This window comes from Talpa occidentalis, unplaced genomic scaffold (genome assembly GCF_014898055.3).
Source record: "Talpa occidentalis isolate TD23 unplaced genomic scaffold, MPIMG_talOcc4v2.1 talOcc4.2, whole genome shotgun sequence".
NCBI classification, from domain to species: domain Eukaryota; kingdom Metazoa; phylum Chordata; class Mammalia; order Eulipotyphla; family Talpidae; genus Talpa; species Talpa occidentalis.
Genome location: NW_023602073.1, coordinates 2,715,707 through 2,739,984, shown reverse-complemented (window position 1 = coordinate 2,739,984; position 24,278 = coordinate 2,715,707). Strand labels below are relative to the sequence as shown.

The 24,278-nt window shown below is 44.8% G+C and overlaps 1 protein-coding gene across 2 annotated transcripts; it reads right to left on the bottom strand.

Annotated features, from left to right (window-relative positions):
* Nucleotides 1–493: 493 nt before the first annotated feature.
* Nucleotides 494–24,278, bottom strand: LOC129146359 (zinc finger protein 345-like). 2 transcript variants are annotated; one of them, XM_054698284.1, is made up of 4 exons: nucleotides 21,684–22,133; nucleotides 14,063–14,225; nucleotides 13,720–13,812; nucleotides 494–11,011 (listed from the first exon to the last, which is right to left on the bottom strand). In XM_054698284.1, the coding sequence occupies exons 2-4, from the start codon at nucleotides 14,094–14,096 to the stop codon at nucleotides 8,583–8,585; spliced, it is 2,556 nt and encodes an 851-aa protein (XP_054554259.1). In that variant the 5' UTR covers nucleotides 14,097–14,225; nucleotides 21,684–22,133; the 3' UTR covers nucleotides 494–8,582. The 2 variants fall into 2 exon arrangements, with proteins under 2 accessions (XP_054554259.1, XP_054554260.1); XM_054698285.1 differs by lacking the exons at nucleotides 494–11,011; nucleotides 13,720–13,812 and adding an exon at nucleotides 23,432–24,278 and having other exon boundaries at nucleotides 14,093–14,225; nucleotides 21,684–21,821.

Below are 24,278 nucleotides of genomic sequence, written 5' to 3'. Positions count from 1 at the left end.
TTAGCTCTGTTTCAGCTGCTGGGTTTGGGGGAGGTTGTTTTGTGTGTGTTCGCTTGTTTGGTAATTAGAAAACGTAGGAAGTCTCTTGTGTTGAGGAAGGCCACCACGAGAATGTGAGCACTTGTTGATTCAAAGTTGGACCTGGGATATTAAAGGCGCTGTACCTCTTCTCCCATCAGTATACATTCTGTTTGCCTTCCTTGCTCCTAGAAGCTGCCCAAGGACATACGACTGAAAAAGAAAAATGTTTAGACAATTTAGACAATACAGGTGATGACATAAACTTTTCAGTTTCGGTGATTACATTAACTTTTCAGAAAACTCCTTGTCTTGTAGCTGACCAAGACAAAGTTTTGTAAGTACGTACCATTCATTATTAAAAATGCCACCTACCAATATTCTAAGATCTTTCCAGGCCCTCCATGGATGGCAGTGGTTTCATATCACGCTTAAAAATCTCCTGAGGTTGTGACCTGTGACACAAGCACAGAGAATTTGCAAAACTATGAGACATGGCAATATGGATGGGTACAAAATGAAATTGTTTCTACGTTTTCTTATATTTTTGGCCTTTTCAAAGTTGTGAAGAGTAAACTTTATATCTGTTCAAAACTTGTTAGGAAATTATTTTACTAAACATTTCAACTATAAAGACTCATACAGCTGGAAAAGTTATATAGTGATCTCTTGAATAACCAACCATTTACCCCTATAAAAAAATTCTGGAATGAACATAAAGGATTACACACTGATTTCTGACATCTTACGTTTTTCTCTAACCACTGAGAACAGAATGATTGTACGACTCCAAGACCATCCTCCAGGTTGTAACCTATGTGAGTTTTCTGTCTGTAATTGTGTAACGAGAAAAGCCATCTACCAACATCTGTTTTGAAGAATCCATAGCTCTTAGCTTTATATCATTATCTTCCTAGCAAAAAACCTGAGTATTTCAGGACTATTAAAATTATAGCTTTAAACACATTACCAAACCACGATTTAAGGTCTGCTAACACCTATGGGAATACAATTGGCTCGAGTTTTCCAGTTGAGATCATGGTCAGAGGTGTGATACATGCCAGAAACCTCAGAAAAACACATATCCACACATCAGTCCACCCTTTGCCACAAGGAAAAAAAAAAAAAAAGGAAACAGAAGACTAGCAACTGTCCACCTTCTCCTAAAGTCAAGGCATTACCAGTTCCTCTGTGCAGACTAGGTTGTCAAGTTCCATGTCTGAATACACAGAAATGCACAGGTCATAGGTGAAACACAGCAGCAGACAACCTGTTTTAAAGAGCAGGTTCTCGTGGCATTCTCTTTGTACTAGATTTGACCATTATTAAGTCCCAAAATATCCTAAAATATAACTGTCCAAAATTCTTCAAAGCATATCCTTGAGGAAACTGGAATGTATCACTGTTTCTCACTAAATGAAAACTTGAAATAGAAGTAAAAATAGTCTTCTACTTCAAGATATCATAGAAATTCATTTGTCGATGTCATTCACTGTGAGGTTTCAACACCATTTGAATAGACTTTGGAAAAATTTTATTATCATTTATAACTTTGGGGAGAAAAGCTACAGAGAATCAGATTAAACATTACAGCCATTGTTTTAAAACGCTCATTATTGTATCATTCTGCCCTGATATTATCTAATCATTTTATTATTTTTACTAACATGAAAAGGACCTATGAACATATGAGTCAAACCAAAGCTAAACTGTGAATAATAAAACAAAGTTAAACATTAGGTCTTCCCACATGCGTAACTCTTACTCTCTCTACTTGATATTATTTGTCTTTTCTTTCATTTTTGAAAAGTTTTATGAGATGTAATGGATATAAAATAAGCTCTGCATTTTGGCCAATTTTATTGAGGTGTAATTTACATAGCACATCATTGTTTATTTATCTTAATGATTTCATATATGTGCACATTGCATAATGATTACTGCAATAGATTTAGTTAACCATCCTCACCTCATCTAGTCACAATTGATTTTTCCTTGGGATGTGAACTTTTAAGAGCATGTTTATCAGCTCTTCAGTATACACTAAACCACTGCCAACGATAGTCACCGTGCTGTTCATTAAATGCCCAGAACTTATCTATCTTATGACTTGTACCTTTTGATCATTACCATCCATTTTTCCCACCCCTAGTCAATACCCCTACAGTATTTGAAAAACTATGACAAGTGGCAATATCGGTGGGTACAAAATGGAAAATTGTTTCTATGTTTTCTTATATTTTTTGGCATTTTCAAAGTTGTGAACAGTAAACTATTTGTATCTGTTCAAAACTTGTTAGGGCATCATTTTACTAAACATTTCAACTATAAAGACCCTAATCAATACCCTAGTCAATACCCCTGGCAACCACCGATATTTTCTCTGTTTACGAGTTTGGGTTTTTTGGCATTCCACATTAAGTGAAATCATACAGTATTTATCCAACTATCCATAAATGAACACTTAGGTTGATTCCATGTATTGACTGTTGTAAATAATGATGCAGTGAACAAGGGGAACAGATACAGTGATTTCATCCATTTGGATATGTACCCAGAAGAGGAATTGTTGGTGAGATTGAACATATTGTATTTTTCAAGGAATTGGTTCATTTCAGGATAATCCAATTTGTGGACAGACTTGTTTATACATTCTTCTCCTTCTCTTTCTTCTTCTGTAATCCTTTACAATTATATGGAACTTGTGACACTTTATTTTCTCAGGTTAGCAGACTGTGCCCTACTCTTGTCTTACTGAATCTTATACATTTTACTGATCTTTAGAGCCTTATACATTTTACTGATCTTTTTAAAGAAATAATTTTTGTCTCCATTTATTTTTTCCATTAATTTCCTGTTTCCAATCTCACAAATGTCTGCTCTAGGCATGATTATTTATTTTCTTCTACTTGCTATGGCCTTACTTTTGTCATCTTTTTCTAGTTTCCTTATGTGGAAACTTGTATTATGCATATTACATCTTTCTTCTTTTTATATCAATTCAAGGCTATGAATAGCCCTTGGTACACTGGATTCTCTATATTCCACATATTTTGGTAAGTTGTGTTTTCATTTTTGCCCAATAAAAACTATTTTACTTCCTTTTGAGATTTAATACACAACAATAAGTAAATAATTAAATAAGTAACTGGGGTATAGGTCAGAGATGAGGGGCTGAGAGGATTCACCAGAGACAGAGTGGGGAGCAGAACAGGCAGAAGGACCAAAATACACTGCTGAGGGCAGTAGGGCACCACTGGAGAGGTCTGCTGTACCTTATGTGAGTTAACTCCCTGGCAGGGATGGAACTCAGCCCCATAGGGGTGATAGGGCTGAGATTAACCCCTAGGCCACCAGAATGGGCCCACCTGCTGTTGTTAGATGAAAAATTCTATAGCTATCCAATTAATTGACACTACTGTTGAGTTCCACTATGTCTTCACAGAGTTTTTCCTCTGGATTTGTCCAGAATGGGTGTGATGGGTGTAGAAATATCCAACTCTGTCAGTAGATTCATTTATTTCTCCTTGCAGTTCTTTCAGTGTGCTTGATTCTCATTGATTTTATGCAGTGAACTTTTCAATCTCAGACACAGCAATTTTCATCTCTTGAATTTTAACGTGTGCCTCTTTTATATAGTCTATATCTCCTCTTAATATCAATCTATTCTTCGGCTTCTTGAACGCACAGAATTCAGCAATAATATTTGCTTTCATGTCCTAGTTTACTAATTCTGCCACTAATGTCATTTCTGGGTCTACTTCAATTGATCGATGTTTGTGTTCTCCTCTTTTTTAAAAGGTCTCGTATTTTTAATTGGATGGCAGGCATTTTAGATTTTCACATTGTTGGGTACGGTATAGATTTTTGTTTTTCCAAGCATTATTGAGTTTTGTTCAGAAACATGTTGAAGTTATCTATTAACATGTTGATCCTTTGGGGTCTTATTTTTAGGTGTTACTAAGTGGTAGCAGAGTTGATTTTCCTGAAGTCAATTTTCCCTCATGGTTATTTAGGTTGAAGATGTCAAATGCACATTTCAGAGAGTGGGAAGATCGTGTTGTCATTCTTCCATCTCATATAACAGTTAATCATACGAGCCCATGAAGAATGACACAGAGCAGTGTATTTCTGCAGACAGTAGTCCCCATTCAGTGTTGATTAATATTTAAATTCTTTTTTTAAGGCTTATTATGCATACAAGAACTCGGGTACGGGTCAGAGGCATGGGGGCTGAGAGGATCCACCAGAGACAGAGTGGGGAGCAGAACAGGCGGATTGACTGAAATACACTGCTGAGGGGAGCAGCAGGTGAGACAGGAGAGGTCTGCTATGCCATGCGGGTAGCATCCTGGCTGGGGACTGAATGAATGCAGTGCTGCAGTGGCTGAGTATAGCTTCTTAGTGGTGGCAACTTAACCCCTTGCACCACCAAGGAGGCCAACCGACGTTTAAATTCTTAATGTTTGACCCATGTTGTCATTTGCTTAATGCTTTGTGGTGGATAGATACAGCTAAAAATATCCAAAGGGCTGACTTGGATAACCTAGAAATAGATTACAATATCTAAAAACTGACTGATTTTTTCATACTGGTTAAAGTGCTTGACTCTTGCTAGAAGCAGATTTCCATGTTTTAAAAATAAAATGCAGATTTTAATATTGCTCTGAAATCTCTGACACTATTTTATATGCCAAATGTGCTTGCTTTTTATATTGCAAATTTCTAAAATTATCCTGTCATTTTGCAGTCAAGGATATATCTGTGTAGTGTAATATAATCACAAACTAGCTAAAGACCAGGCCCATCATGTCGTCCTATTATTCTGTATGTAGGTTTAGGTTACTTCTAATGAAGAGATTAATTCCACATATTCAAGTTAACAGATATTTATCAGGCAGGTTTATGGGATGGAAATGCTTACAGATCATCCAATGCTTACAGATTGGAGAGTGGTATGAAATACACTTGTAATATATTTTCTTAGTTATTTTTATCTGTTAGGCTTATAGACCTATAAATAAAAGTGGTGGGTTTCCCAAAGGAATTAAGATTCAGCTTATGAGTTTATTTTATGTAGCCTTCATTCTACCTGTACAACACCTCAAGTCCTAACACAGGCAAATATAAAGCAACATCCTATCTTATTTTATTAGTGTATTTTACAACAATTGTGCTGCTGCACCTCCCCCTGCAGTGACCTTTAGGGCCAATGGCTTTCACCAGGGTCCCTAGGTCCGGCTGGGCAAGGAACCAGCGCGCAGGGGAGTACAGCAAAGTTCCCTGAAGACATAGATGAGACAGACCTATCAAAAGATAACGACCACCAGGAGCCACCAAAAAAATGCTGACCAAAAGGAGCCTTATCTCGTCTCCTCAGACCTACAAACTTTATCCCTTCACTCTCTTTCTAAAACTTCTTCCTTCTCCTCTGTAAAGGTCATTGATTGCTAAATTAAAGAAACATGAAATCTAGTAACAAGGATGACTCAAATGAAACACCACTAAACCTTGTGTAACAACAAAATTGTTAGTTCAATAATTGCTCTGTTACATGTTAAAATTCCTTAGCTTTGATCCCTAATGAAAAAATGTTATTACATAAAAATAATAATAAGTGCACCTGTTATAATTAATAATGATTAAGGAATTTGGTGGTTAGCTAGAAAAAAATGTAATTATATAAAACAAAAGACAAAACTAATGGTCTGACTGCTTAGGAATGTGCCTAGATCCAAATGTAACTCTGGACATAAATCACTGCCTTGTCAATGATAAGTTAAACCTATGAGCCAACTGCTTTAGTTCACTGATAACCGATCCTATGCCTTTAGAAAAACATAGATACTGGCCACTAACTTAAATAAAATTACACTCAGATTTCCACTTTCTTGAGGTGTGTCTGTGTGTCATTTATTCACCGAATCCCTGACCACCCTGCGCAGTCTCTCAACCCTGAGAGGGCCTCCTCGTTCACTGCTGTGCTGGTCCGCGGCATTGTGCAGATATACAAGTTTCAGAGATCAAAAACACCCAAGGTCTTTAAGACTTTACCTTCCTGTAAAATGCTTTTTGAAACCTGGTTCTGCCTTCCAATCTATAAATACAGCACTACCCTGGAGGGAACAACGATTTATCTCTTCTCAATTTACAAGTAAATCCACTGTTAACCCACTTCACCTCTTGACCAGTAAAGGGCTGATTTATGATTGAAGGTCAATGAGTCTATCTGAGGCCATTTCTATAAGGTCAAGAAAAAAAGTACAGAAAAACTAGTACATTGCGGGGCCTCCCCGGTGGCGCAGCGGTTGAGCGCTGGGTTGCGAAGCTGCCCGCAGGTTCTACAGTGCCGGTTCGTCCCCTGGCTGCTCCCCAGCCACCGGAGGAGGGTCCCACATGGCGCGCAGACCTCTCCTGCCGCCCGCTGCTCCCCTCAAGCAGTGTACTTCGGTCCCTCTGAATGCTCTGCTCCCCGCTCTGGCTCTGGTGAATTCTCTCACCCTCCCATGCTTCTGACTGTACCCAGTGCATGTATAAACAAAACAAACAAACAAATAAATAAATAACATGCCTCTATTAAAAAAAAAAAACTAGTACATTGTGCATTGTTTAATGCAAATTAAATGAACTGAGCTGCATTATACTACATCACATCAATCCTACGGAACCATCTGACAATGCGAAACATATGTCTATGGTGAGAATGATGCCAAAAGCAAGCAATTACTTATTCCTCCAAAAGAACCTTGGTCAAGAGGATTGGCAAAGGTCAGCATGGCACACTTGTCTTCTAATAATTTTGCTGAATTCCCATTTATAAATAACTACTCATCCATTTATCTCCTGCATTTTCCTCCAGTTAATTTTCAAGTCCATTTCTTTGTTTGCATGAATATATTATTCTATGCTATGGGACACAAACAGCAAAACCCAAATATCACATATGTCTTTATAACAAAAGAATGTTAAAACAGGGCCTCCCTGGTGGCACATGGGGTTAAGTGCCACACTATGAAGCAATCGGCAGCCTCTGCAGCATGAGTTCGATCCCCTGGCCAGCCAGGGGGCTACCCACATGGTGCAGCAGACCTCTCCTGTCCAGCCCGCTGCTACCCTCAGCAGTGTATTTCAGTCAGTCTGCCTGTTCTGCTCCCCACTCTGTCTCTGGTGAATCCTTTCACCACTACCACCACCACCCCCATCTCTGGCCTGCACCCCAGCTCTTGTATTCATAAATAAATAAATCTTTAAAAAAAATGCTGAAACAGATTGAAATAGGAAAACAGGTACATTTTAAGGAAACTTCCTTAAAAATGGAAAGTGCAGTGAGTGTGTGGAGTTTCAAATCCTCCACTAATTATCCCTTTAAAGATTCTTGTTTCCTGGAGTATAGAGCATAGTTGTGGTTTCTTAAGGATTTTTTTCTGGGATGTGTACAGTGTGGGATGTGTACAGTATGAAGTGAAACACCCTTCACTTCATTATTACTCTTTCTTAGTGAATAAACAGTCAAAGAACTAGGAGGCTCTGGATGTGACCATAAGACATTAGGATCAAAGGGATCTGACCATTTGGGATCCAGGGGGAATTATAGCGAATAGTAGCCTCTTCCTAATGTAACCTGTCTCTGGTGCTGTGTGTCAAAACAACACGTGAGGGATATTGTGTGTGGTATCCTTTCCTTGCGGCTTTGTAGAGCACATTGACTTTAAAATGCTCCAAGAAATTCTGTGACAGAGAGGTCTATTCAAGCTTGCACAGTCTATGTTTCTGCACAGATTTTTGATGTTGTGATTGCAGTAAGCCTCATTCACCCATTAGTAGTGCTAGTCTAATCCAAATTTTCTTAAAATGTGGAAACTGAGACACCAAAATGTAAGTGATTTAGCCATGGGATATCCCAGGTTGTATCAAAGCTTCACAGAGTGTACCAGGTAACTCCACGCCATTAGGAGTGAAACTGTATGTCAGTTCCCATTGCTCTCAGCTGAATGATGTGGTTTGTGCTCCCAAGTTTGAATATTTTTTAAAAAGATTTTTATTTATTCAAGCATACCAGAACCAGGGTACAGGCCAGATGTGTGGGAGGGTGAGAGGATGCACCAGAGACAGACGGGGAACAGAACAGGCAGACTGATCGAAATACTCTACTGAAATACATGCAACGGGCAAGACAGGAGAGGTCTGCCGCACCACGGGGCTGCTCCTGGCCGGCCAGGGACTCAAACTCCAACCGCAAAGGCCAAGGACAGCTTCACAGCGCTGCGCTCAACCACCTGCGCAACCAGGGGAGGCCTGCCTGTCCACTCTTGACATGCATAGCATTTCCATCCAGTGTGGATTCTGTCATGCCTAGTGAGGGCTGACTTCCTAAAAAGTTTTCCCACATTCTTCACAATCATAGGGATTTTGTCCAGTGACACCTCTGATGTCTAGTGAGAGCGTGCTTACTGGAAAAAGTTTTCCCACACTCTTGACACTCCTAAGGCTTCTCTCCAGTGTGACGTCTCTGATGTTGACTGAGGGATGATTTCTGGCAGAAAGTTTTCCCACACTCTTGACACTCAGGATTTCTCTCCAGTATGAATTCTCTGATGTGTAATGAGGTGTGGTTTACTAGAAAAAGCTTTCCCACACTCTTCACAATCATAGGGTTTCTCTCCAGAGTGACTTCTCTGATGTCTAATGAGGTTTGACTTACGGGAAAAAGCTTTCCCACACCCTTCACAATCATAGCGTTTCTCACTAGTGTGAGGTCTTTGATGTTCAGTGAGGGATGATTTCCGGTGGAAAGTCTTCCTGCACTCTTGAGATTCATAAGGCTTCTGTCCAGTGTGACTTCTCTTATGTCTCCTGAGAGATGACTTCCACTGGAAAGTCTTCCTACACTCTTGACATTCATAAGGCTTCTTCTCTCCAGTGTGAATTCTCTGATGCTCACTGAGGTATGACTTACTGGAAAAAGCTTTCCCACACTGTACACATTCATAGGGTTTCTCTCTAGTGTGAGTCCTCTGATGGTGACAGAGGGATGACTTACTGGAAAAAGCTTTCCCACACCCTTCACATTTATAGGGTTTCTCTCCAGTGTGACTTCTCTGATGTGTAATGAGGTGTGACTTACTAGAAAAAGTTTTCCCACACTTTTCACAATAATAGGATTTCTCTCCAGTGTGACTTCTGTGATGGAGATTGAGGGATGACTTACTAGAAAAAGCTTTACCACACTCTTCACAATAATAGGGTTTCTCTCCAGTGTGAATTCTCTGATGGTGAATGAGGGATGATTTCCGGGAGAAAGTCTTCCTACACTCTTGACATTCGTAAGGCTTCTCTCCACTGTGAATTCTCTGATGCTCACTGAGGTAATACTTACTGGGAAAAGCTTTCCCACACTCTACACAATCATAGGGTTTCTCTCCAGTGTGACTTCTCTTATGTGTAATGAGGTGTGCCTTAGTAGAAAAAGCTTTCCCACACCCTTCGCAATGATAGCGTTTCTCACCAGTGTGAAGTCTATGATGTACAGTGAGGGATGATTTCCGATGGAAAGTCTTCCTGCACTCTTGACATTCATAAGGCTTTTCTCCAGTGTGACTTCTCTTATGTTTCCTGAAAGATGATTTCCAGTGGAAAGTCTTCCTACACTCTTGACATTCATAAGGCTTCTCTCCACTGTGAATTCTCTGATGGTCACTGAGGTAAGACTTACTGGAAAAAGCTTTCCCACACCCTTCACATTCATAGGGTTTCTCTCCATTGTGACTTCTCTGGTGGCGACTGAGGGATGATCTCCAGGAGAAAGTCTTCCTACACTCTTGACATTCAAAACGCTTCTTTCCACTGTGAATTCTCTGATGCTCACTGAGGTAATACTTACTGGAAAAAGCTTTCCCACACCCTTCACATTCATAGGGTTTCTCTCCAGTGTGAGTCCTCTCATGTAGAACAAGAACTGACTTACAGGAGAACACTTTCCTGCACGCCTGACATTCATAGGGTTTCTCCCTTGTGTGAGTTCTCTGATGGACACTAAAAGCCGATTTGTGCCTGAAAGTTTTCTTACATACTAGACACGGGTAGCACTTCACTCCCGTTTGAGATTGTGGATGTACAGTGAGGGCAGTCTTCCATGAGAAAGTTTTCACATAATAGTTAGAGCCAAACAACTTCATTGCAGTGAGATTTCTCTGGTGTCTCCTCTGTAAGGAAATCTCAGAGGTGCCCCCACACTCATCAGGTTTATCATCCGCTTGTGATTTCTGATGTTCAGTCAGAAAAGAGGCTTTAGAGGCCGCTTCACCATATCTCTTATATCCAAAATTATTCTGTCCTAACTGGGTAGTCTCATGTGGATAGGTGTGAAACGTGTTGCTGAGACTGGCCCCACTTTCATAACATTCCTGCTGCTCATGTTCAACATACCTAGGAGGATGCAAATGCACTGGAATCATCTCCGCAGCTCTCCCCTTTTCATTACAACTGCAGGGAGTCTGTCCTCCTTGGGTTCTGTCTCGGACATCGAAAGGTGCCTCATCACGGGTGTCCCTGCACTCAATGCATTTACGGGCAGCCCCTTCCGGAAGGGCTCCTCTAGGTGTAAGTACTGTTTCTTCACTCGAGACTTTTCCTTGTTCACGAAATTCAAAAGGCTGTTCAAAGTTCTGAATCACCTGGTGACTAAGGTGCTCAGGATACTTAATGGGTTCCCTCATTCTACTAAAGACCTCCTCGTTCTCTCCAGCATGCTCTTCATGAGGCTCACCAGGGATCATCATGGTCCTATGTATAGTAAAGTTCTCAGGCATCATTGCTGAATAGTTTCCATTTTTGATACTATGGTTCAAACAATGAATTGAGTCCAAAATGCTTTTTTCCATTAAGTCAGTTCTCTCGTTGGATGGTATTTTGCTGCTGGCGGTAAGAACTTGCCACAGATGTCGGCCCCGATTTGCAGGGCTGTCGGGAGTCAGGTGATCCACGGTATGGACATCTAAAGTGAGATAAAAACGACCATGTCTCTAAAAAGGAAGCATTTTGAGTGAATACTACTAAGCGGCACAAAAGCTCCTATATTACAACACAATTTACAGGTATTGATTTTCTGATTCATGCTTTTTGCCTGTAGTAACTTATGTGGAGAATAGATTTCTTGGTATTTTGTATTTTAGCATAGAAGATCTGCGGTGTAGGCCAGAGGTGCAGGAGTGGGGGTGCTGTAGGGGAGCGTGGAGACAGTGTGTGGAACAGAACAGGTGGACTGACTAAAATAGACGGTTGAGGGGAGTAGCGGGTGAGACAAGAGAGGTCTGCTGTGCCAAAGTGGGAGAGCTCCTTCACTGTAGATGAAACTCAGGCCATAATAGTGAGAGCTAAGAGACTTAATCCCTACGCCTCCAGGGAGGCCCCAATTAACAGATTTTCTAATGCCAAACCAGGATAACAAAGCAGTAAAACTAATTTCACCATGGTTTTATAAAATCATAAATATTTGGTAAAAATAGTCCTTTAACTAGAATTGTCCATTACAACCAGAAGCATTTCACCCAACATAGATCCTACATACTTTCTTTGTTAGAGTGACCCTGTGCAGCTCTTGCGGGAACTTTATGAATAACCAAGCCCTGCAGAGGCCATGGCTTTCCCGGAAATATGTGGACGGAGTGACCCAGTCATTGCCAAGGCATTTTAAGCAAGAGGCCTGCTAAGATACAAGGACACTGCTTCTCCATTTCCTAGTGTTTCTTTCCACCAGGCCCTGGCCAGAACACCTGCAGAGGTTCTCAGAGGCATGTGCTTCCCTCCACAGCAGAGACCTGTCAGTTCTTTTTTTTTTTTTAGAAGCATGTTTTATTTATTTATTTGTTTCTTTTGTTTTTGTTTATACAAGCACTGGGTACAGTCAGAAGCGCTGGAGGGTGAGAGAATTCACCAGAGCCAGAGCGGGGAGCAGAGCAGGCAGAAGGACCTAAGTACACTGCTGAGCGGAGCAGCGGGCGGCAGGAGAGGTCTGCGCGCCATGTGGGACCCTCCTCCGGTGGCCGGGGAGCAGCCGGGGATCGAACCGGTGACGCAGAGGCCACAGGAAGCTTCGCAACCCAGCGCTCAACCGCAGCATCACCGGGGAGGCCCAGAGACCTGTCAGTTCGTATTTAAATATCACATCACATAAGGCTCAGAATCCTAACACATGCAGCAAACTCCGCCTCATCATTGTGTCCCACGTTCCCTGCTGAGCGATAGGAAAAAAATTATGCATCCAGCCTGTGGCTATCAGCATTAAAGGCTATTCCCACATTCTTTTGAGAGCAACACCCTGGTATTCTCACCGCACTGCTTGGAAACTGCGTTTCTACTTTTTTCATAGTAACTCCAGTTTCTATGTCGTGTGTGACTCACAGCTACATCACACTGCCGTTGATTCCTTTACTTTCCTCCCAATGATTCCCACGACAAGGTGGAATTGCACAGGTCACACTGCTCCCCAAGGTATGAGCCCCAAACCTCAAACTCTTGGTGCCATGGCTTTAGAAACCACCACCTCAGGTTCCCCTTCCCATGTCACAGAACATCCCTTCCAATGATGAACAATTTCTGGGTCCTCCTCAGCCTCACCATTTACTATGTGGGCAGTCACAAGGTTTGCCTCTGAAACACTACTCATGTTCTAAATAACTCTCCAATCAACGCCCCTCTATCCCTTTTGAGTTAGTCACCTGCAAAGTGAATCTCCAAAAGCAATACACAGCCTCTAGCCCAGACTGCAGAGGGAACTATAGATATGACATGTCAGTGCAAGCCATTCACCTCACCTGAGCTCTGAAAGAAAAGAATTAATCTCTATAATGATGTGTATGGAGCACACAAGCAAAAACAACATCCTCCACTTTGTTTCACTCATGCTGGTCAAACATCCTCTGTGGCTTTACCTCTCTATCAATAAATGTATTTATTATATATTCTTTCCTCACAGATTGTATAACTTCAGAAAGCAAAGATCATTTCTGTGAGTACTGTTGCTCTCCCCTCTCATAGAAAATTTACCACTGGCTAAATTTCCCATGAACATACAGAAATAAAAAAATTCCTGAACAGGTACCTAAAGAAAACAGTCTGTGAGAATACACTAAGAGAGAGAATACAGAAACGTGATTAATGCAGAATAATCCCCACAGTATCAGGGACTGCATACTGGTTTAAGAACACAGACAACCACCATTAAAAGAGCAGGAGGAAATCCACAAGAGAGAATATTTGGGAACTGAATAAAGAATCAGTTTGAGGGCCTCCCCGGTGGCGCAGCGGTTGAGCGCTGGGTTGCGAAGCTGCCCGCAGCCTCTGCAGCGCCGGTTTAATCCCCGGCTGCTCCCCGGCCACCGGAGGAGGGTCCCACATGGTGCGCAGACCTCTCCTGCCGCCCGCTGCTCCCCTCAGCAGTGTACTTCGGTCCTTCTGCCTGCTCTGCTCCCCACTGTGGCTCTGGTGAGTTCTCTTGCCCTCCCGAGCTTCTGACTGACTGTACCCCATGCTTGTATAAATAAATCTTTAAAAAAGAAAGAAAGAAAGAAAAAAGAATCAGTTTGATATATGCAGACACACTGTCCAAGGTTGCACAATGGGAAAGCACCTCAGTGTGGCCAATATCACTGGCCACACTCCCAGCCTCCTATCAGCCTCCCAGCCTGGCAAGCACTGACTGACCTGAGAGGTCCTGGTTTGGGGGATTGTCCACAGACCACGGCTGTACTCCCTGCTCCGACCTGATGCTCTTCTCAGGATCGTTAACACAATGCCCTGTGATGAGAAACAGTGTTGGTCTTCGATCAAGTTCAACTTCAGTCTTTGAAAACTAACAAAAGCAAAGTGAAGAGCTGTGCAAAAGAGGCCAATCTGAATCTTTCCTTAAAAAACAAAAACCGAAACACCCACAATGTACACTGCCTGCCATGTTCAATCTCACCAGCACTCAGTTTCATAAGCAAGTGCACACTTATCGGTGCAGAAGACAGCATTGCACTAGGGTGTTAAACTGGCGCTTCCTCACCTAGGGACACCAGGTGACTGCAGGTCTCCAGCATCACATCCTAGTACAGGGTCCTCTGAGCTTCACTCAGGCACTGCCACTCCTCCCACGTGAAGTTCACAGCCACATCTTCAAATGACACCGTCCCTTCTGAGGGAACATTTCTCATCTCAGGGCCGGCAGCCTGGGTCAGACAGAGCAAGTGCAAACATCTTATTTTGTGGGTCTTTGGTCCTGTAGAGGATGTATAGAATTCTCAGTTGAAAGAGCCTCATCTCTACATTCACCTGTTCGGTCCTTAAATTAGAACTACAGCTTACCTTATAAATTTGAAAGTGTGTATGATTCTAAGAATAAAAGGATGAATAAAATTTGCTCCTTGAGGAGCTGATAACCTGGTTGGCAGGTGTAACAGACAAAAGGAGCTTCATAACAAATGAAAAGCATGTACAAGTTTGTGCCAATATTTTACTCCTGTGACCTCAAACCCTGGGATCTCCAACTCACAGTAAACAAAAGCTGAACCGGAAACCAGAATGTTCAAACAATGAAGGGGGAAAAAGCACAGGTAAGAGATGTTCAACTACAAGCAACTATAAACCAGAGATGGGGTTTCTCAAACAGGGGGTTTTGGGTGTGGAGGGAGGAGGGATTAGGGATAAAATAAGGGGGGTAGGAATTGTCGGTGTCTATAACCAAGATGAAAATGCATACAGTGTGCAAAATAAATAATGATGCAAATTATATATAAAATAAAATTTTAAGAAAAGATGTTCAGCTGACAGAGTCAGAGAAGACACAACAGGTCATCACTTCTCAAACGGAAGGACAAAGGGGAGGAGAACTCGGCAATAACTTGGTGGCTGAGGTACGAGGAATGTTTTCCTAATATGCTGTCCGCATGATGGGCTGGTAGACACTGGTATTCCACACGCAACTGGACATGTGTGTGATGGATCAGGAACTCTAAGCTGAGAACAGAAATGTGGGAATCAGGGCCTCCCTGGTGGCACAAGGGTTTAAGGCTCAGCGCTATGAAGCTGTCGGCAGCCATTGCAACAAGAATTCGAGTCTCAACAAGGGATCTACCCAGAAGGCGCAGCAGATCTCTCCTGTCTCTTCACTGCTCCCCTCAGCAGTGTATTTCAGTCAGTCTGCCTGTTCTATTCCTGACTCTGACTCTGATGAATCCTCTCGCCCCCTGCACATGTGGCCTACACCTGAGCACTATGTTCATAAATAAAATAAATACATCTAAAAGAAAAAAAAAGAATTTGGGAATTCTAAGGATATTATTAATAGTTTTCATCACCGTAGGGGGGAACACGGTGACCAGAACAAAAGTTATTGAAAGAAGAGGAAAACTACTACAAGAGACAAATACTTCTTTTGGAGAAAGAAAAAAATAGATCATAGCAATGAAAGAGTTTTGAAAAATAAGATACTCGGTATAAGAAAACAAACATCTTAAGAAATCTGTAAATTTATTCCATCATCTCATTTCCTGTGTAGTAAATCCTATGTACCTCCACATATATATTGAATAGGAACCCATTAAAATAAATTTCTATTTGTATTAGCTAAAAAAGGATTCAGAGGATTTTTCCTCAACACAAAACAACTCCTTGACACAGCCACAGGCGACGTCAACATTCCCAGTGAGAGGAGGACTAACAAAGATGCTCAATGTCCCCTTATTCACAACGGGTTCGGGTGATGCTACACAACAACAGCAACAACAGAAAGAAAAAATGCGTAAAAATGGTCATACCTAGTAATAATTCACTCTTTTTTTTTTTTTTTGTGGGACCCTCGCCGGTGTCCGGGGATCGAACTGGCACTAAAGAGGCTCTGTGCAGCCTTGCAAACCAGCGCTCAACCACTGCGCCACCAGGGGAGACCCTATAATTCATTCTTGGAAAACCAATGAAAGCCACAGTAAAGCGACTCTGGAAAGGAAAACCCAGTGAGCAGACTGTGAGTATAACACACACCTGTGTTCACGCACACAGGAGCTCCTGTACGCTGCCAGGGAAATGACAACAGTAAGCAATGCATGTAGTGGAACCAAGGGCAGAGACTCCCTGGAATAAACAAATCCGGAGGGTTAAACAATGAAGTAAACAAATGCAAAGACACAACAGCATCCAGGACACCATGAGCCTGCTGCACTGACAGCAGCTCTCGCAAAGTAACCTGGCACATCCCAAATCTAGGAAAACAAAAATGCATTCTTCTTTATAGGCTCATTGACGAAACGCTAATACAAGAAATAAAACAACAAAGAGAGAAGGTGGATGGCTCATGTCTGTGCACAGAAACTCACGGGACCTCCAAAAAGGAGTGGGCTCAGGATGCCATAAAAGCGCCATATGATGAAATGGGACAATACAATCCCCTCGCACTTTCAACCCTGTTCAAAATGGAAATGAGCAGCCACGAGGAAAGGACTGGAACACAAAGCTCTGCAAATCACACACCCAAACGGGTCCTAACACATGAACGTGCTCAATACGAATGGTCACGAAGGAAATATGAATCAGAAGTACAAGAGATGAGATTTTTACATCCGCTGGGATCGCAATGATTTAAAAAGAAAGAAAAGAACAAGTACTGGCAAAAATAGGGACCTGGCTCCCTTGCGCACTGCTGGGGCAAACATAAATGATGCAGACAGGAAGGTGATTCTTGGGAAAAGGGAACTCACAATGACAGGAGGACCCACCCCCACCCCGGGGTGTTCCCCAATAGCAGGGACAGCAGGGACGGGGAGAGACATCTGCTCACCTACGGTCACTGCACGACCAGTCATTACAGCCCAAAGCAAAATTATCCCAAGCCTCAGGTGATGGATTAATGGACAAATAAGACTGGTAGATACACATAAGAGATTATTAATGGGTATCACAATGGAACTAGACAATGACACACATTACAATATGAAGGGACTCCTGTACGATACCAATGAAATGACAAAACAGTTAACAAGGCAATAAAATAAGAGATTCACCAAGAAAACAAGGTGTAACAAGACTCCATTCATACAGGTCTGAGTTGTCAAACTCAAACAGCAGGTAAATGGTGGACACAGGGGCTGAGGGACAGGGCAGTTGGGAGCGAGAGCTTCATGAGTACAGTATTTTATTACTGGGAAATGAAAAAATCTGGAAGGTGGTGATGGCTGAATAACACTGTCAGATACTAAATGCCAAAGACCACCACATGCAATAACAGCAAAAGGAGACTTTTTATTTCACATTTAAATGAAGAGTCAGGGGCTTTCCTGGTGGCTAAAGGTTAAGACACAACCAATGGAGCTGTCCGCAGCCACTGCAGCACGAGTTCAATCCCCGGCCAGAGTGCTACCCACATGTGCGGCAGACCTCTCCTGACTCGCCCACTGCATCTCTCGTCAATGTATTTCAGTCAGTCTGCCTGTTCTGTTCCCCACTCTGTCTCTGGTGGTGAATCCTGCCCTCCCCACCCCCGCACACCTCTGGCCCGTACCCTACTTTTTGTATGCAACAATAAGTATATCTTTTAAAAAATGAATGAATGAATAAATGAATGAATGAATTAATGAATAGAGGGTCAGGTTTAGTAGGAAAAGGAGAAAAAGGAAGCAACAGTCACGATGGGCAGAAGAGCAGCCACTGCTGCTACCCACAGTGCAAAGGTTTATAAAATGAAACACTTGCATGGTCACAAGTGACAGAAGAGCTGCGAAAATTAGGTTGTAAAATATATTCATTCTAATAATATTCTATAAACATTCCATCCAAATTGAAAACAAAATCTACTATTAATGATAACTTCAGCAAGAATCATATGTATGACTAATGCACACACCTACTGTATTCCAGACTCAATGACGGATATGTGAAGCTCCTTATTAAAAACTACATTTACTGACCCCTGAGTACTTTCTCCCCCTGAACTCTGAGGTGTCAGCACACTGTCCAGTCGGAGGCAGAAAAGGGAGCAAACTCATGACTGAGAAAACGCATCCATCAGGTTTGGCCAAGAATGAGAACTGTAATGTGAACTGAAACACACACACACACAGTGGTGCTTTTGTTAGCAACCATTAAGGTATCAGGTAATACTGAAGAGAAACTTGCATTGGGTGAGACGAAACTCTGGAATAGAGAAATCCCTTTCTGCTGGCGGGAGACCTGGGCTAGGAAGGATCTAATTCCACACGGGAGGGCACAACACAGGATGAGGTTTGCACGTTGCATGAGCAGCAGGTGCCATCGGGATGGCTACAGGCGCAGTAAGGTGGAAGCCGAGCCTGTGGCAGTAGGACTGGGCAGAGGCCCACGCTCAAGTGTAACTGGCAGAAATGGCAAAACACAGGTGACCGACACACTCAGGAGAAGTGCACACTGAAGACGGGAGACCAGATTGGAACACAGGGATTAGCTACATTCAGGAGCACAAGATACTCAAGCACTCAGGGACACGGAAAAGAAATCATCAGAGAGACCATGACAGAAGCAAACACAAAGAAATTTGCTTCTTCCAAAACACTGAAGACCGAGGAAAACTCACCAACACATATGACGAGGTCAACATTGCCCTGATCCCCCCCCAAAAAAAGACAGCATAAAAGGGAAAAATAGACCAACAGCACCAAAGAACAGAGAAGGGAAAATCCTCACCAAATTCCACCCGACTTAATACAGCAACATGGGGCCTCCCTGGTGAAGCAAGGAGTCAAGACAAAGCACTATGAAACTATCCACAGCCCTTGCAGCATGAGTTCGATCCCCAGTCAGGGAACAGACCAACACGGCACACCTGACCTCTCCTGTCTCCCTGCTGCCCCCCTTAGTAGTGTATTTCACCAGATCTGCCTGTTCTGCTCCATACTCTGTCTCTGGTGAATCCTCTCACCCACCACATGTCTGGCCTGTACCCCAGCTCTTATATGGATAAATAAATCAATCCATAAAATTCTAAATGGATTAAATATTGGGCGACGTATTTGACAGAAAATATAGGTACACACTAAGGACAGTTGCCACAGAGTGCACTAGGGAACACAACCCCAACACCAAGGGAAAAAAAGGCAAAAATCAACAAGCGGGACACCACCAAACCTAAAAGCTTTCATACCTCAAAAGAAACCAACCCAAAAACTGAAATGCAATCTACAGAACAGAAAAAAAGAATCTGCATGCCACACACGTGACAAAGGGTTCATTCCAAAAATTTATAACATCCCCAAACAATGCGAGAAACCAACTGATGACTCAATTAAAACTGGACAAAGGGGGGCCTCCCTGGTGACACAAGGGGTTGGGACGCAGCCTATGAAGCTTTCCGTAGCCTCTGCAGCTAGTACGATACCTGGCTGGCACGGAGCAACCCACATGGCGCTGCAGACCTCTCCTGACTTGTCCGCTGCTCCCCTCTGCAGTGTGTTTCAGTCAGTCTGCCTGTTCTGTTCCCCACTTTCTCTGGTGAATCCTCTCACCCCCTGTACCTCTCGCCTACACCCCAGTTCTTACATGCATAAATAAATAAATCTTAATACAAAAATGGACAAAGGAACTACATAAACTCTTCTGGAGAGGGAATTCTGACATTCTGCAGACAATAAGAATGTTCACCTTAACTTATTGTAAGAGAAATGTAAATAGAAAACACACTTAGATGCCACCTCACCCCTTGAGAAGGCCCAAATAAAAACGAATGCATTTATACAAAACGGGGGATCGGGGGTGAAAATTTTATGGGGACTATAACGAAGATGAAAATGATTCCGCTCTGCAAAAATGAAAATGATGTGAAAATATGTAAAATAGTATTTAAAAAAGCGAAAGACTGAAAAAAAAAACACGGAAGGAAGAACGCTGGAGAGGGCGCAGAGAAAAGGGAGCTCTCACCCGCGGCTGGTGGCCATGACAGTCGGAACAGACCCTGTGGATGAGGGTGCGGAGGTTTCTTCAGGAAATAAAAACGGAAATTCCATGTCATCTGCAAAACTTCTACACACTATCCTCACGGGAAAACTCAAACACAAAAAGACTCTTCCCACCCGGGAGCAGAGCAGCTCTGTTCCGAACAGCCCAGTCATGGCCCAACCTACATCCCTTCGCCAGAGGCGGAGCAAAAAGGGTGGAGCACACGCAGGGGAGCACTGCAGGGCCATGAGGAAGGAGCAAAGGTCACACTGAGGATAAAATGGGTGGACAAGGAGGTGATAGTCTGTTTTCTTTTAAAAAGATTTATTTATTCAAGCATACAGGAGCTGGGGTACAGGCCAGAGGTGTGGGGAGGGGGGTGAGAAGATTCAGCAGACAGGGCAGGGAACAGAACAGGCAGACTGACCGAAATACACTGCTGAGGGACCCAGCAGGCCACTCAGGTCTGCTGCGCCACGTGGGTAGCTCCCCGGATGGCCGGGGGATGGAACTTATGCTGCAGAGACTGCAGACAGTCCCATGGGTTGCATTTCAACCCCTTGCGCCACTCGGGAGGCACCAGGAGGTGCTATTCTTCAATGAAATAAAACAAAAAGTACAGGCACATATGAGATGGCTTCACTCATCTGTGTAAAATAAATATCCAAAAAACATTTACAGGCAAAATACTTGAATCAAACTTGAACTGGGTCATGTGAAGGTAAAGATGACCACCAGAGGGAACAGGGGAAAGAGTGGAGAAGTTAGGGAGGGAGGCAGACGGGGGATGGGCCAGGGTGGTTGGGTAGAGGGGGAACAAGGGGTAGGGCAAGACCCATTAGGAGTCTAGGAAAAAACTGGCAACTATTTGAGCAGAAGACTTTCAGTGCTACACATGTCAATGACAGATCGAGGAGGGAAAATAAGTAAAAGAAAGAGAAAACAGTATAAGAAGCTTTGAAACTATTATAAAAAATGGAATTTCCCCAAGGTCACACATGGTGTTCTCAAACATGGCATGAACTTTGGGGAAGGCAAAGGCTGGAGAGTGTCACTGGACTGGGGAACAACTTAGGGTGCTGGGAAGCGTCACTAGAAATGCACGCAGACCACACCAAGGAGAAATGCGCAGGAGCAGTGCAAACAACCGCCAGAAAAAAGGACTCTGAAGAGTCTACCAGGCACCTGGGGTTTGCAGACCCCCTGAGAGAAGAGCAGGGGCAGGGATGTAAGGACGCCCCAGTGGACTCAACGTCACTCGTGCCAAGACTGACGCCTGCATGAAAGTCTCCGAGAGCGGCCTGGGACACACTATAGGATTTCAGCAACTGCACAGAAACCTTAAAAATTCAGTTGTCCTTTTCAAATGACACGTGGCTCCTTCACCCTCATCTGCACTCGGGTCCTCAGGCCCATCCACCTCCTCCTCCCTCCCCTTGCACCTGAGCAGCTCAGAGCTGGGAAGTGTTTCTGTCCAGCGGGGTGAAGAGCCACAGGCCACACCTTCAGCGTCATCAACGGAGACCCAGGTACAGACTCTGCGCTGCGGGAGCACCAGGGCAGAGCCCCATCTCCACGCACGCTGGACATGGGAAGGGCCTGGACCTACGCCACACCTTTCCCTGGTGAGGAATGTGTCCCTGCAGAAAACTATGTTTCTCATGTACATGTCCGGTCATGAACTCGCATAAAGTCAATGCACCGCGAGCTGAAGCCAACACGCCACTCACCAGAGATTCGTCCATGGTCGCTGCTCTCAGACACGCGAGGGCTCGGGAGCGGCGCTGGGGGGCGCTGGGGTCCAGCACAGAGGACAGAGGCGGCTGCCGGGGTCCGGAGTCTCCTGGCCAGAGCCCGCCACACGCTGCCTGGAGACACCAGAGAGTCACCGCGTGTGGCAGCGGGTGGCACTTCTAGCAGGGCAGGAAGGGCCCCGAGTCCACGCGCGGCAGAGCCTGGGCGGACGGTTCACCACAACTCAGTAAAAGGTGACACTGCCCACTGCCTGCGCCACGGTCACGCAGGAGCAACCGTCTCAGAGCTGAGGAGTCGCTGCAGAGTGTGGACTCCACTTCCAGCGAGACGACCTTCCCGCCCTCCGCTCCGGGACTCTCGACAGCGCTGCGTCCCCTGGGTGCGCAGGTGCAGGCGGGAGGCGGGAATGCAGCGGCCAGCAGGACGCCGCCTGGGGGGGAACGCGCAGCGCGCCCGGAAATTCAGTCCACAAGCCTCTAACGCCCCAGGAACTCCCCCCACCCCCCGCCCTGCAAACCCAGTTTCCCGACACAGGGCCGCCTCCCCGGGCAACCCGCGGGCCTCTCCCGCCCCACCTGGGGTGCGCGAATCTCGCCCAGGCCCCCCCCAACCCGAGAAACGCCGCCGGGCTCTCCCCTCCCTCACCGCCCGACTTTCGGGGGGGCCAGAGGAGTCAGCGCGCATGCGCACAGGCGGACCCGCGCTTCCCCAAGCCCCCGCCTCGGAGACCCCGTCCCCCGCCCCGGGAAGACCCCGGGCAGCGTCTGGGGACAGGGCCGGGCGGCCGCGCCGGGGAAACCGGAAAGGCCGGGACGTTCTCCCCAACGGCCTCCGCCCCCCCCCCGCGCGCCCCGGCGGGAATCGGCTCCAAAGCGTCCGACTCCACGGGCCGGGGGCGAGCTCGCTCGCGTTCCGCGCTCCCCAACCAGCCCGTCGTCTCCGCTCCCCCGAGCCCCGCCTCCCGGGACAAACCCCGCGCTCACCTCAGGGCGCCGCAGCGCTCCGGACACGCGGAAACTTCCGGACGCGCAGATCGCGGAAGCCCCGCCCAGAAACCTCCGCGGGAACCACGGCGGCGCGAGACTACATTTCCCACAATGCCCTGCGCAGCCCGTCGGGCCGTCGTTGGGGCGGGGTTGCGGCCTGGAAGTGGGAGGAGTGGAGGTTGAGGAGAACGGGCGGGTGGGCGAGGCCCGTGAAAACTGCGGGGCCCATAATGGGTTCAGGGCTCTGAGGGAAGAGAGCTCAACAGGGCCGCCCAGGGGCTGAAGGGGTTAAGCACCGCGCTGACTCAGAAGGTATCCGCCCCTCCACAGCAGGGAGCGACCCACAGGGCAGGGCTGACCTCTCCTGTCCTGCCTGCTGCTCCCCTCAGCAGTGTATTCCTCTCTGTCTGCCTGTTCTGCGCCCCACTCTGTCTCTGGTGAATCCGCCCCATCTCTCTCTCTCTCTCTCTCTCTCTCTCACACACACACACACACCCCTTTGGCCTGCACCCCAGCTCTTGTATGAACTAATTTAAAAAATACACATAAGAAGTTCACATATAGTCTAAATAAGACAGTCAGATACCAAGACACATTTCATCAAAATCAAAATTCAGGTATTTAAGAAGCATCTTGACCTTCTGATATCTGGATCACAGAGTAGGTGTTCAACAGAAAGATGCTGTGCTTAGCTAATGTGAATGCACAAGAATTCCACGCTGTTATGAAAAGCTCACCTGCTCTTTCATCACAAGCTTGTGATGATTTCTTTGGCAACAACGTCCAATAATATTCATGGCTCCATTACTACCATGAAGACACATGAGGATATTAATAAACTGTTACTGTATTCCCTGAAGGAGAAAATGATGAAATGAGTTGAACTTCAGCACCTTTCTCTGTCTAACTTTTATACCCACAATGAAGTCCACGACTCCTCTGGGTGATTGAGATCAGTCTCTTCAGTCACCCACAAACAGCATCTCCATTTAGATTTTCTTCATTCAAGATACATGCCACCATCATAAATGTACCAAAGCAATTAAGATGTAAACAAACTCATCAACTGGAGGAGGGTCTCTTAGATGTTTGACTCAGGAAAGTCAAATACATGACTCCACGTACATACCAGGAGAAAGCCATAGTGAAGTGATTTAGGGCTGAATTATATTCATCAGGTCTCTTCACAATATCTCAAGTATGGTTGATAATAAAAAAGGACAAAGAAAATAACTATACAGATCTCCAAACCATCGTCTTGAACTCTAATATATTTTTTTAAAGATTGATTTTATTTATGCATGCAAGAACCAAGGGTTTGTCCTCCCTGGAGGTGCAGCGGTTGCGCGCTGGGTTGCAAAGCTGCCCGGGCCTCTGCGGCTCCAGTTCGATCCCCGGCTGCTTCCCTCCAGCAGAGGAGGGTCCCACATGGCGCGCAGACCTCTCCTGCCGCCCGCTGGTCCCCTCAGCAGTGTATTTCGGTCCTTCTGCCTGCTCTGCTCCCTGCTCTGGCTCTGGTGAATTCTCTCACCCTCCCACGCTTCTGACTGTACCCAGTGCATGTATAAACAAAACAAACAAACA

Excerpts from the sequence above, each read along its gene's own strand:
- LOC129146359 (XM_054698284.1), bottom strand. The coding sequence starts at position 14,096 with ATGCTGGAGACCTGCAGTCACCTGGTGTCCCTAG. Across the intron at positions 13,813-14,062 it reads CAGTCACCTGGTGTCCCTAG|GGCATTGTGTTAACGATCCT; the intron begins GTGAGGAAGCGC and ends TTCTCATCACAG. Across the intron at positions 11,012-13,719 it reads CCCAAACCAGGACCTCTCAG|ATGTCCATACCGTGGATCAC; the intron begins GTCAGTCAGTGC and ends ATCTCACTTTAG.